The sequence below is a fragment of the Papio anubis genome, chromosome 3 (assembly GCF_008728515.1).
Source record: "Papio anubis isolate 15944 chromosome 3, Panubis1.0, whole genome shotgun sequence".
In the NCBI taxonomy this organism is placed as follows: Eukaryota; Metazoa; Chordata; class Mammalia; order Primates; family Cercopithecidae; genus Papio; species Papio anubis.
This window is the reverse complement of record NC_044978.1, coordinates 16,469,574-16,483,408: the sequence shown is the minus strand read 5'-3', so window position 1 is coordinate 16,483,408 and position 13,835 is coordinate 16,469,574. Positions and strand designations below refer to the sequence as shown.

At 43.9% G+C, this 13,835-nt stretch overlaps 1 protein-coding gene across 9 annotated transcripts in view; it reads left to right on the top strand.

Moving 5' to 3' along the window:
* The first annotated feature begins 724 nt into the window (after positions 1-724).
* GALNT7 (polypeptide N-acetylgalactosaminyltransferase 7) overlaps positions 725-13,835 on the top strand; it is a 151,730-nt gene continuing 138,619 nt past the window's right edge. For 2 of the 9 annotated variants that reach the window (XM_003899365.5, XM_009207873.4), the window contains exon 1: positions 725-1,169. In XM_003899365.5, coding sequence (XP_003899414.1) covers positions 1,044-1,169 — 126 coding nt within the window. In that variant the 5' untranslated portion in view covers positions 725-1,043. Of the gene's footprint in view, positions 1,170-2,514; positions 2,661-3,159; positions 3,310-3,765; positions 3,849-13,835 lie in introns of those variants that run through there. The other 7 variants (XM_017959208.3, XM_009207872.4, XM_031664169.1 and 4 more) reach the window with 7 other exon arrangements.

The following is a 13,835-nucleotide window of genomic DNA, read 5'->3' as shown; positions in this document are numbered from 1 at the left end:
AACATTTGCCAATATCCTTTCCTGTGTAATTTAGGTAACACAGGCAGAAAAGGCGTTTGAAAAGCAGAAATCAAGTGGCAAAAATCAGGTCTGAGAGAGGCAATGAGGGTGGAGCTGAAATGCATGGTCCTTGGATTTGAAACTTACCAGCCCGTGAACAAGGTTGGTATTGCTTTTGGCGTAAGACGACAGCCTTTCTTTTCATTAGCTCAAGAGAAAGAAATACTAGCTTTCCAAGTGAGCTCCTCCAATTCAGTGATATTTGCACATCTCACCTGGGCCTTTCGGTTACAAATTCACCACCTTAAGGAGCCGTGTGAAAAAGCAAGATCAATAAAAAAGGAAAAAAAAAAAAAAAAAAAAAAAAAGCCTTCAGCTATAAATCAGCCACGTGGAGCTGCTGCAGCAGCAGCGGTAGTCCCACTTCCTGGTTGGCTTCCTGAAAGCCTCTCGTCAGGGCGCTCAGGGAAGTGGGTCTAAGGGAGAGGTGCAGAGAAGAGCGACCCCAGGTCCAACGGAGGGGGCGGTGGGCCAGGGGATCCCGGGGGGCACAGGCGTTAAGGACGGAGTTATGGTCCATAATTACAATAAAAGTTTGGGGATCTGAAAGCTTTAAGGAGCTGAGCTGTAGGGCAAAGGCTAAGGACCAGACCTGGGGAAAGTGCAAGTTAGTTGCAAGGTAGCAGGGGACTGTGAAGGGGGCTCGCGTGGAGAGCAGGGGACTGCGGATCTGGAAGGGGGCAGGTAGAGAGGAAGGCAGCCTGGAAGAGCGAGGCACACGGGTCAGTCGGAGCTCTGCGGTGGCCGCCGGAGGGGAGGGGGCCGCGGGGAGGGGCGAAGGAAAGAGCCCGGGGAAAGGTATAGCCGAGGGGAGTTCCGGATCTGGAGCTGGAAAGGGCAGGCAGCGGAGAGGGCGGCAGCGGTAGCGGTAGGGGTGGGGGAAAGAGGAGGAGGAGGAGGAGAGCCGGAGGAGGGGGAAGGAGGGAGGGGAGAGCGGTGGCGGCGGCTGCGCCGGGCTGTGAGTCTCTCGCCGCCGGAGGAAGATGAGGCTGAAGATTGGGTTCATCTTACGCAGTTTGCTGGTGGTGGGAAGCTTCCTGGGGCTAGTGGTCCTCTGGTCTTCCCTGACCCCGCGGCCGGACGACCCAAGCCCGCTGAGCAGGATGAGGGTGAGTGACCCGCCCGGCCCCCTCCGGCGGCAGCGACCGGCAACTTGTTTTGTTTGCCCGCGTGTGGAGGGAGCAGGGGGCGGCGGGGTCGCGGTACGGCGTGGGCACCGCAGCTCCGCAGGTGGTGCTGGAGCAGCGCGGGCCGAGGGGGTGCCGAGCCCCGCGCACCCCGACCCCCTGTCCGCCGCCGGCCCGCCCCCTCGCCGCCCCTTCCTCTGCTCTTCCCCGCCCCGGGCTCCGCCGCCGACACCCGCGCTGCGGCGGTAGCGGCTCGGGCGGCCGCTCTCCATGCCGGGACTGCGGGCGGAGCTGGGGAAGAGCCGGGTCCGGGGGGCCGCGGCCGCCCGGCGTCCCACTCTTGGGAGCCGGGACCACGGCACTCAGGGCCGGTGTATGCGGGGTTGGTCCAGGCTGCGGCCTGTGGCGCGTGCAGGCCTGAAGGAGGCGAGATGCCGCTGTCGCCACCGCTGGTCCGATGGACCAGGCCCCTCGGTCTAGCCTCCCCTCCCGCCGCCGCCGCTCGTCTGGGGGTGTTCGCAGCCCCGGGCTCCCCCGGCCCGCCCGCCGGGGAGTGGGAGGGCGATGGCGCCCCGCCTCCGGCTCTTACGGAGAGCGCGCCTCCCCCTCAACTCCGGCGGCGGGGAGCTGGGGTGTGATGCGCGGCCGAGGCCTCGTCCGGACCGCTGGTCCCCCTCGTGTCCCCAGGCAAGGGAGGGGCGGTTGGCCGGAGATGCCGGAGAGGCGTCCCCGCCCCGCCGTCCGCCCCCCGCCCTCAGCACCTGGGGAAGCCCCAGCTCTGGCAGCGCTCGGGCGCTGTCCGGGGGACAAGGAGCAGTTCCTCTTTCCCGGCTGCGGCAGGGCTGCTCGGGCCGGAAAACTAACTTGTGTCGGCGCCCGGCCACCCCGCCGCTCAGGCCGACGCCGAGGGGAGCCGCGGCGCGGAGCTCGCGGCAGCTCCGCTGGGACGCATTTGTCTGCCGCCCAGGGTGCGAGTGTTAGCGCTGACATTCCCTGGATTTGGAGGGTTTAGTCAGGCGCCTCGGAACATTAGTTACCCGGAGCCGCGCAGCGCGGGGAAGGGATCGAGGCCACAGCGGCTTCCCTGACCGGCAGCGGGCGGCGCGCACCGGCCTCGCCCGGAACCCTGACCTGCTTCCCCCCGGATGAACCGTTGCACCCCCTGCTTCCTCCTCCCTGAGCCTGGGACAGCCTACTGGGCCGGCTGCCAGGGGGGTAGGAGAGGGTATGAGGGGCTCACGACCGCCGAGGCGGCGGGGCTGCCGGGGGAGTTGAGTCACTCTCTCTGTTGTAAAGTGCTTTTTGTAAATGTTAACAGCATCGCTTCTATGTCATGTTTATTAACTTTCCTTCTGGAAAGTTAGCATCAAGAAGTTGGGCGAAAAGGCTTGTGGTGTCCTTTCAAGAGTAAGAATCCTAGGAGGAGATCCCATTATCAGCTCTTTGCCTATATCATGAGATTAGATGTAATCTGTAAGTTTTAGTATTTGAAGTCTCTACAGCAGTGGAATCCCTTTGTAATATCTGGGATAGATTCCCATCTAAGTCATCTAAATTGATGATAATAAAAAGTATCAGGTTTCCTTTTCAGTACGTTTGCGGTTTTAAGCTTCTCAGCTCATGGAGTGATGGTGATCTTTTTATGATTTTGCTCTCAATATGACTTACTGACAAAGGATAACTGAATACTGCAGTTGAAGATATTTGTTTGAAGTCATCAGATGGCTTTTTACATGTAGCTAGCAATGTTTAACCCCCTATTTTCTGGTAGAGAAACTGACAAAACTAGCTAGGTTCAGAATGTCCCGCCCTTCTGATAGTCTTTTAAAGAGGTGGCGGAACATCAGCATCACTTGCCAACTCGTGGAATATTTTATTAGTGCAAATAAAAGATGGGCCATAATGCCCATTTCAATACTATATGGTGATGATAAAGAAGGTGATGATATCTTGATTTTTTTGTTTGTTTCAGTGTACTGGATAAAGTTTCTCAGTGGATCCAGTGTAATTTCTATCATTCGTCAAAGACAAAAGGTAGATTTTAAAGACTTAACATAGTTAACATTAAGAAGAATGCTTAGGTATCAGAAGAGCAAGAAAGACCCTTTTATTGGCTTCCCAGGTAAATAGTAATACAAGCAATTTAAAGTGTAACTTATAAATAAGAGCATAAATAAGGGATTATTACCTTCCTTTAATAAAGACTAACCCAGGAACTTTTAAGATACAGTGCTAGAAGGACAAATCCTGTAGGGAGGATTGTGACTCCTGAGTTTCTCCTCCCCCTTGTGGTTCTTTTCCTTCGATGATTATTGCAAATATTCCACCCATTGTGAGATCTCTGCTTCTCTTTAATGCTGATCTACACATGGACTTTTTTAGATCCCTTTAAATGGCCTGAACGATCCAGTTTACCAGGTGTGGGTTCTGCCTCTACTCCAGCAAGCTTGTACTTGTGGCTCCATTCACCCTCTGCCAGTTTTTGTCTTGAACTATGAATATTTAAGACACCAAATTCTGTTACAGCCTTGACGACTTGAGATGGTCCTTCCTCATCTGCACTATTTCCTTGTTTTAGGTCTGTCCACCTGTGGAGTCAAGACAAAAGAAACATGTTTCTTACTTCCTTCCCATCTCTGGGCCGCTTGTCCTTTCTCTGAGGTGAATGATGTGAAAAATGACCTTACGTTTCTGATCATATTCTGTTCTGTGATTTTAAATATTGATTTATTCGAACATTTTTGGAGTGCCTATTATGTACCAGGCATGGTACTAGTTGTTAAGGAAATACTCCTTGTCCTGAATCTCATGGATCTTGTAAAAACCACACAGCAATCAAACCTCCATAAATATATAAATAAAAATTATGCTACTGCTTTCATAGTGAAACCATAGGGGGCAAGAAAATGGAGGAATTTGGTCATAAAAGCCTTATTTGAAGAAATGACTGTTAGCAGTAGCAAATCCATACAGGTCTGAAGTAACTCGATTCTTACCTCCTTGTGGGAAAGAATTTATTGGAGGGGCATAAGGCAGCGTGAGAGACGGAGGCAAATTTTTGAGCAGGAGCGAGAGTATTGCAAAGCTTTAGAGCAGGAACGGAAGGAAGTACACTTTGAAGAGGGCCATGTGGGCGACCTGAGAAATCCAAGTACCTCCTCTCACCTTGGACTTGGGGGGGGGTCTTATGCATTGGCATGATTCCAGGGTTTGCGTTTCTTCTCCCGTGATTCTTCCCTTGGGGTGGTCTGTCTGCATGGCAGTGGCCTGCCAGCAGGGGGGAGGGGCTGCATGCAGTGTGTTTACTGAAGTTGTACTCATGCTCACCTGAGGCATTTTTCCCTTACCATTTGGGCCTTCCTAGAGGAAGGGCAAGTACGAGTTAAAAGCCGCCATTTTGTCTCTTGGTGCACATGCTGGAGCCCACTGGCCCAACTCCTGAGATCTTAGCGGGAACCTGCTGATAACCAGCTTTAGGTGTTTTCTGTCTATTGGGAGACTGCCTTTCCATGGTGTTGGCTGCGACCAATTATTATTTCAGAGAGACAGTTTAACAACTGCCTGACCATCACCCTTTGGCCACCTGACATTCCTGGTGGTGAGGGGCCTTTCCTGCCCTGCTCATGTCTGCCTAGCTGCCTACTCTGACTTTTGAGGCAAAATCTGAACATTTCAAGAAAAGTAGTTAATCTGGTAGTGGGTGGCAGCATTCTTGAGAAGGAGCAATTGTGCAAAGGTCTAAGGCAGGAGGTAGCATGGGTGAAATAGTGAGAAACTAGGAGATGAATGTTGTTGGAACATGGAGCATGAGAAGTGGAATGATGCCACTCAGGAAAGCATGGGTCTCGTAGTCTACGCTAAGGAGATCTTAAGTGCACTGAGAAGCCATTGAAGGATTTTAAGTAGGGGAGAGTGGATTTGTGTTTTGAAAAGAGCACTCAGGCTGCCTACAGAAAGTACGTATTTGTCTATAGAACAGGTAGCAGGAGTCCTGGTGGGGGTGGTCATTATTCAGGTGGGACATAATCCTTGCTTAGATTGGCAGGGTGGTGGTAGAGATAGAAAAAAATAAATTGATTCAAGAGCTCCTAAAGATGCAAAGGCATCAGGATTTGGCGATTGGATATGGTAGCGAAGGTGTCAGGAGGCCTAGGATGATAGATTATTTGTTCCATTATGGAAAGTTCTCAAGGCGAAATGTATACTTTCTTGTGTTGTATTATGATTATGGGAAGCCTTTTTTTTTAAGTCTTTGTCCTCTGGATATTTTAAGGACAGCATTTATTAAGATTATCTGTTTAGACTTGCAAATCACAGAAAGCTCCTTTAATTAAATAAATTATAATATGTTTCAGACTAACACGATTTATCTCAGGTTTTAGTCCTGAGTGACTGTCTACAGTTGACTCATAAGCCTCTGAAAATAAAGGTTTTTAAAGGAAATGTTGACAGATCCATTAAAACAGTAGTCCCCTACCCCTACCTTTTTAGCACCAGGGACTGGTTTTGTTGAAGACAATTATTCCACAGACTGGGGGGATTGGGTTGGGCGGGGGATGGTTTGGTGATGAAACGGTGCCACCTCAGATCATTAGGCATTAGATTCCCATAAGGAGTGCGCAACCTGGATCTCTTGCATGCAGTTCACAATAGGGTTTATGCTCCTGTGAGAATCTAATACCACCACTGATCCGACAGGAGGCAGAGCTCAGGCGGTAATGCTCACTTGCCAGACTGCTACTCACCTCCTGCTGTGCGGCCTGGTTCCTAACAGGCCATGGATAGGTACCTGTTCATGACCCGGGGTTGGGGACCCCTGCATTAAAACATTCAGTGCTGGTGAGAAGCTGTGTGTAAACTAATGACTCTCTGGATATGCAAATGCAACTTTAGTCAAGTCATTAATGCCACTTAGGTTCAGGGTGTACATAGTAGGACTAATTCAGGAACTACTAGGCCAAAAGGTTTTATGTGATAGGCAAGCTAACAGGTTTGAAAGGAATATAGCTTAAATGAGGATTAGTGGCTGAATTGATTACCCTGGCAGTCAAGTTCCACCTTACCAAAGCCATTTTATCTCAGTGATGATCAGTTGTAACTTGAAAAATTCTGCCCTTGAACATGAGATTGTATTTCAAATGGAAGCTCTGTTTATACTATTAGGGATGGAGCTATCACTTAGTGCAAGTGTAGTGTCTTAAATGGTCACTGTTCTCTCAGTTTCCCAGGCTACACGCCTTAGGATTGGTTTTTGTTTTCTTTGCTGTTTTCAATCTCCCATTCGCCTTCTCTCCCCACACATAATGATTAAAAATCTCACATCACCAAGTCTGAGAAATCTGGGGTTTATAGACTTCCTGAAATTAATGCGAACTTTTGCATACATCTGCATTTTTTTCTAGGTTGATAATCAGAAGCTTTCGTGTTTCCTAAAGTGTCCTCTAAACCAAACAAGGCTTCCAACCACTGACCATGTGCCCTTTGAAGGCAAGGTTCATGTTTCCTGTTCATTGAGTATTTCCTCAACATTTGATATGTGCCTTCTATAAAATTAGCACCAGGAAAGATGCTAAAAGAAACTAAAGTAAGGTACATCCATTTATGTCTCCCACATAGGTCTGAACATTTCGGAAATGTTTGGTGAATTCCTAAGAATTGCTGTATTTATCACTTCTGTGGAAATGTTTCCCATCCAGTGGTCTATGTGAGGTCAGGCATCAGCCCTGTTACCATCTGCTTGCCCCTGCCCCCTTCCCCATCCTCCCCTCCCTAAGACCTCATGAAGAATACTGAGAACACCCGAAGTGGGAGTTCCTGCTCTCACAATCTAGTTGGGGGTGGGGAGAGCTATTCCTTAATCCAGTAGCAATGTAAAGAAATAATATAAGAACTGTCACAAGGATATATTTCGTCAGCAGTCAAACCAGTAGGTGGAGAAGCCTTAAAATGGGGAGTGCACAATTATTAGTAAAGAGAGAATGAAAACTGTTGAACAGCAGTCTATTTTGTGACTTAGGCTGGTTGCATGGAATGGGAGATAACGTGTGAGATATGATTTGGGTTTCTGTATAAACTGTGTTAGATCAGACGATAGTAAATTGGAGAAAGAGGAAGAGAGGAAAATAATTCATCATGAATGAAAAGCAAAATTCTGAGCTTGAGCCATCTGTAAACAGAATATGTGGAATTTCTAACTTGAGTTATTAAAAAAGTTGGTCAGCAAGATTTGAGTAGCTATTGAATGCAGGAAAATGATTGTGATTATTCAGCTTCAAACTAGATAATTGTCTTTGTTCATATTTTGAATTTCAATTCTCATTCCTGAAGAATGAATGTACAATCTGAAAAGTAACTAAATTAAGGATTTCAGTAATAACAGCAACAATAATAGTTTACATATATTGAATCCTTACTTTGGGCCTAATAAATATTCTACATGTATTTGGTCGTTATTTGTAACAACCACCCTCTATTGCAAGTCTGAGGGAATCCCTGCTTTATAGATGAGGCTGTCGTAGTATAGAGAGGTGCACTCTTTGTCCAAGGTTATTCACTTAATTAATTGTAGAGCCAGGATTCAATCTTAGGTGTTCTAACTTCAGAGCTGTGCTTTCTGATGTTGCACTACAGTTTTTAACAACACAGACAAGTACACATATGGACTTCATTGAAAAGTGGATATATAGATGCTAGCAGGGTAATTTCAGATAAACACTGAAGACAATGTAGATGGTCCCTGACTTACCATGATTCAGCTTATAGTTTTTGACTTTTCAATGGGTTTATCGGTGTGTAACTCTGTCATAAGTCTGAGCACATCTGGACTTAAGATGTCTTATGATTCTTCAAGTTTACAATGGGTTTGTTGCAGGGTGTAACCCCGGTAAGTCGAGGAGCATCTGTACTTGGTAATATGAAAGAGAATGGGAGGCGGTGGTTCATGCTTGTAATCCCAGCACTTTGGGAGGCCTAGGCAGGCGAATCACTTGAGGTCAGGAGTTTGAGACCAGCCTGGCCAACATGGTGAAACCCTGTCTCTACTAAAAATACAAGAAGTGTGAACTTGGCATCATGCAGTCTCAGCCTTCTCAGGAGGCTGAGGCAGGAGAATTGCTTGAAGCCAGGAGGCAGGGGTTGCAGTAAGTGGAGCTCGCGCCACTGCACTCCCGCGTGGGCAACAGAGCAAGACTCCATCTCAAAAAAAAAAAAAAGTAAAAAATAATAATAATAAAAAAAGAGAGAATGGGGTGGAGGGGACCACTCAGGGAACATCAGGAAGGCTGATGAGCAGAGACTTCAGGAGTAAGTGTAAGACTATCATGCAAATCTGGGGGAAGGGCATTCCAGGCAGGGAACAGAAGTGCAAAATTCCTGAGGATGGAATGAGACTGGAGTGTTTGAAGCCAGTATGGCTGGAGTTTGTTGAATTTGGAGGGAGTACAGTGCTGGATGAGCTTGAAGATGTAGTCAGGACTCAGATGATGGGCGTGTGTGGCTCCTGTGGTCTGTTATTAGGGTGATTATTTGTTTTAGTTTACATTTGCTGCCCATTAGCCATTATTATCCTTTCACTCTCAGAAATATCCTGGGTTGGATGGTAAATTATATGGGTGTCTTGCTTAAAATGTATGTTCCTAGATAAATAAAATGAATAATAGTCCTTTTTGGCCACAGTTTGTGGGCCAGATGCACAAGTAAACAATTGCGGTGAGTAAGACAAAAACTGTATTAGTTAAGTCCACTGGGTGCTGTGGGATCACAGAGAAAGGAGCATCTAGCGTATGGGGCTGGATGCTGTCAGAGGGCTTGTCTTATAAAAAGACATGCTGGAGAGACGAGGACAGAGGAGACTGTGTGCAACAGCATAAATGACTGTGACCAATCCTGGGGACCACATGGCTGGAAAATTGCGTTGGAGAGGGGTGGAATAGAAGAGAGGACCCTAGAAAGATAAATAGAATCTGAGCCATGAAAGACTTGGAATGGTCAGAGCTGGGCTATAAGGAATAATCTGGAAACAGTGAAAGCTAGATTTCAGTGAGGAAAGAATTATGTCTGAAGGATATAATGAAGCCTAAACTAAGGAGAAGGACCTAGAAACTGAATACAGAGGAAGAGATTATGGAAGTATAATAGAATTGCCCAGTGGGAGGAGGAATCATTCTTGATGGTAAAGGAAAGGATGTTGATGCCTTTAGAAGGAATACAGCTGTCCGAAGCACTGGCTCTCAAACTTCTGTAGGCTTCAGAATCACCTAGAGGGTGTGAGAAAACGGATTACTTGGCCCCATGCCCAGAATTTCTGATTGAGTAGATTTAGGATAGAGCAGATAATTTGCATTTCTAACTAGTTCTCCAGGGATGCTGATGCTGCTGCTGCTGGTCTAGGGATCATGCTTTTGAGGAGTGCCAGTCTAGAGGTTATATAGATTTGGTGGCTGCAAAATGAAAAATTTGGTTTGGTTTGGCATATAGTATTTTATAGACTACAGGTCAGTTGAGCGAAGGTGTCTAACCAGGTACATGGAGCGCAGCATGGAATCAGAAGTGGATGCATTTCATTGGCCAGAGGGTGGTGTCTGAAGCTCAGGGAGCGGATTGGTAAGTTAAAGGAGCCTGTGTGGATGGAGGAGAAAAATGTGTGTATTAAGAAAGAAACATGGAAAATGCCTTCTTTTAGGCTCTAGGGGGTTGGTGGGGAGAGATGAAAGAAGACATAGACAGAAGTAAAACGACTTAGACAATATTGCCTAACCCAGAGCAAAAATAATTTCTTTAAGGGCAGGGCCATCAACAAATTCAAATGTTACAATATTTGAGAACTGACTAGAATGAAAGCTGAAACAAGTGGCTGTGGAAGCGTTACCTGCCTGCTAAGCTAACCAGTAGTACTTTGGTCTAGAGAGGGACCACAGCAGCATCATCATTGGCATCTCAGTAAATATTGTGGCCCAGGAAAACTGGTTCAGATGATAAAGACGTTCAGGTCATGAAGAGTCCTCTTCACTATGGGAAAAATACAAATAGAGAAAAAATTTTATTAGAGAACTGTAACTATCGAAGAGGAACTTAACCCATTTTTGGTTATATCTGGGCTGCCATAACTTTATGTGCCTTTCCACCTCTCCCTACCCACAACTGTGTGTGTGTGTATGTGTGTGTGTGCAGACACCTATGTATATATATTTTAGTTGTGATCCTATATAATACTATGTAAGCTAGATACTGCAACACTTATTAGTCATTTTTTACTCATCTAAAATCCAGTGATTTGAAAAGCTGTGACTAGAAAAACAATTTAATATTTAAAATTGGAAAATAAATTTTATTCTGAGAACATTAGACAATTTTTAGTTTTTAGTACATTAATTTGACTGAAGTGTATTAAAAAAAAACAGAACAGCAAAACTGTGCTATTCTCAGCATAGAGAAAACGTATGCTCAGCATTTCAATATTCTTAGTTTTTAAAAATGAGGTTTATCATTAAATTCTAGTTCAGCCCTGTGATCCTGAAAGCAACACTGAGACAACTTGAACTGCAGTCACCCAGAGTCTACATCTTTTTGGAGAGGGAAGAGCTAACTTTCAGTTGCTTCATTTGCTAAGAATCCTGAATATTTCCAGATGAGAAATGTTCTCATTTCTGCACCATTATAAATTCCCTTCTGGGCTCCCCAGCCTGTGTAGCATTTTCAAGCATTACTCCCAAGAAGCATTTAAACATGTCGACAGGGAGACCTGATTCACTTCACTGAATACAAGAACTGGTACGCTGAAACTTGAGGAAAAAATTAACTTTACATTATCTAATTAGGTTTACAGAATTGGTGCAGAGCAGCCTGGTTTCCCAAATCTAGAAGGTACAATTAACCACAGTATTATATCAATACCAACTAGTCTGTGAATAGGCTTCTAAGCAATAGGAATCTGCTACTACCAAGAATATTTTAAACTGGATGAGTTAAAATTAAGTCACATACTATTGGGAACCATTCTGTATCAGAATAGTGTAGATGACCTAGTCTTTTTTTTAATTTTAATTTTTACCAATTCCCTGGGTTTAGGAATACATCTGAGCCTCAAGAGGTATGCTGCCGTCTTCGGTAGTAAACTTAACATGCTTAATGATTATCTGGCTTAATTGTAATTTTAGCATTTGTAGTTACCTTTATGAAATTATTTTTTATGCATAGCTGTTTACTGTGAAAACTATGTATTTACTGGTAAAGCTATGCTTCCTATGAAAACTGTGTATTCACTGGTGTCTTTTAAAAAGAAATGGTATTATTTATTATGTAAGTATTACTGCCTATTAAATAGGCAGTAACTGAGAAACTGCCAAAACTTTTTTGGAGGGAGTTCACTCTTATTAGAAGTTGGGTATGTCAGCATTTTTATTTATTAAACTGTTTGTATTAATAATTCTTCTTTAACTTTTGGTTTTCCTTTTAATAGAAACACCAGCCAGGTGTGGTGGCTCATGCCTATAATCCTAGCATTTTGGCTGCCTGAACCTGGAGGATTGCTTGAGGCTAGAAGCCTGGGCAATATAGCAGGATCTTGTCGCTTAAAAAACAAACAAACCAAACCTGATAAGATACTCTTTAATGTGAGCAAGGTTTGCAAGTAGCTTTTACAACTGTGCAAATGCCTAACTCCTTCTACAAGAACTCTTGATTTAAAACCAACCAGATGATTCTAGTTATTAGAGTGAAAGAATAGTTTCAATTCCTAATGTAGTATGAAGAGACCCCTTTGAACTGTTCCACAGAATTTTAAGAATTAACACTTGTAGAGAAGTGATATCACGACAACATCAATGTAGTATCTTTATGATTCTGTGAGAATTTGTTTTTTTAAAAATATATTCCTTAGAAAGCCTAAGTAGAAAACAAAACAAAAAAAGAACAGTAACGTACAGTTGTACATTGCAAAAAAGAAGTCCTTAAGTCATGATGCATGAAGTTCTCTATAAGTCCTTGTCAGTACTTACTGCTGTACTTCACATTTTTTATTCTGTAGATTTGAAGTAAATATTTTATATACTGTTTATTAACATTTATTATTGCAAAAATAGTTCCTTTACAACCCTAGCATAAAATAAAACTATCAGTATACTTAAGTGAGTCATGCAAGTGTCATTTTGCCAGAATATATCAAAGATATCTGAGTAATGATATTTAGAATTGGAAAATGTGAAAATAGCATCATTATTAGAAGATTCTAATTCTGTTTAGATTTATAGTTTATGGTCATTTATGTAAACATTTTAAAAATGTCAGGAACAGTCTAATTAGGTTAAGTCAATTAAGTTTTTTTTTTTTTTTTTGCTTGATTGTTTAATGCTGTTATGAAAAACACATATTTGTGAAGGAAATTATTTGCCTAGAAAAATTTACCATGCAGTGTATTTCTCCATATTGCAGTTCCTTTTTTTTTTTTGAGATGGAGTTTCACTCTTGTCACTCAGGCTGGAGTGCAATGGCGCGATCTTGACTCACTGCAACTTCTGCCCCCCAGGTTCAAGTGACTCTCCTGCCTCAGCCTCCCTAATAGCTGGGATTACAGGTGCCCACTACCATGCCCTGCTAATTTTTGTATTTTTAGTAGAGATGGGGTTTCACCATGTTGGCCAGGCTGGTCTTGAACTTCTGACCTCAGGTGATCCGCCTGCCTTGGCCTCCCAAAGTGCTGAGATTACAGGCGTGAGCCACTGCACCTGGCCAGTTCTTTGTTAATAAAAGCCCATGTACCTGGAAGTCAAAGGTATACTTTGCATTGCCATTTCAAAACTTGTCTGAGGCATTTTCTAAAATGTTTGTCTCATTGGATATAGGTTTTAATTATGCTTGCTTGAGAAGACTTAAATCTTTACCCTTCTCCTGGTAGTTTTCTTCTGGCAGTTCAGTATTTTGGCATGCAATTTTTATTAGACAATTTGATCATTGTGTTTCTTATTGCCTAACCCAACAGATTTAATCTTTTAATCTCTAATACAGCAAGGTGTGCTGTGTAAATCTTAGTGTTACCTTTACAATCTGTTTGCAGAGTTTTACATCATCTTTTGAAAGAAAGTGTCTAAACACCCCTGTTCAAAAATCTGCTAGTTCTTGCCAGGATGATTTAAGATGAATTTTAAAAATCCATTAGATTTTTGGCAAATAAGCTCTCAATTATGGTACGGAAAAAATGACTACAAAGTGCTTTTTAGAGTAATGGAATATGACTGAAATTTTATTACTTTACACATGCAGATTTTTCTACTATGGTAGATATTCTTAAACTAAAAGATCACTGTTAAGATTAGAAATTTTTATCACTTAAAATATATAATTATATTTGAACAATTAGCAAAAGATTGGGGAATGGGGATATACAGGCCGGCAGTTTCGTTAACTGTTGCTCCCTGTGTGAAGACCTCAGAGGAAATTCTAGGTCCAGTGTTTGTCAGAGAGGCTGGAGGAGAATGTTTCCATTTTAGTGATCAATGAAAATAAATTTGCTTACAGTCCAGGGAGATCGTGGTAGAAGAAAAAAAAAAAAACTTCAGTAAATAATTTTCTAAAATTCTCTATTCTAAACATATACTAGGAGAGAATGGTTTTTAAATAGCTCGGTATTTTAAAGAAATACATTTTCTGTATGAA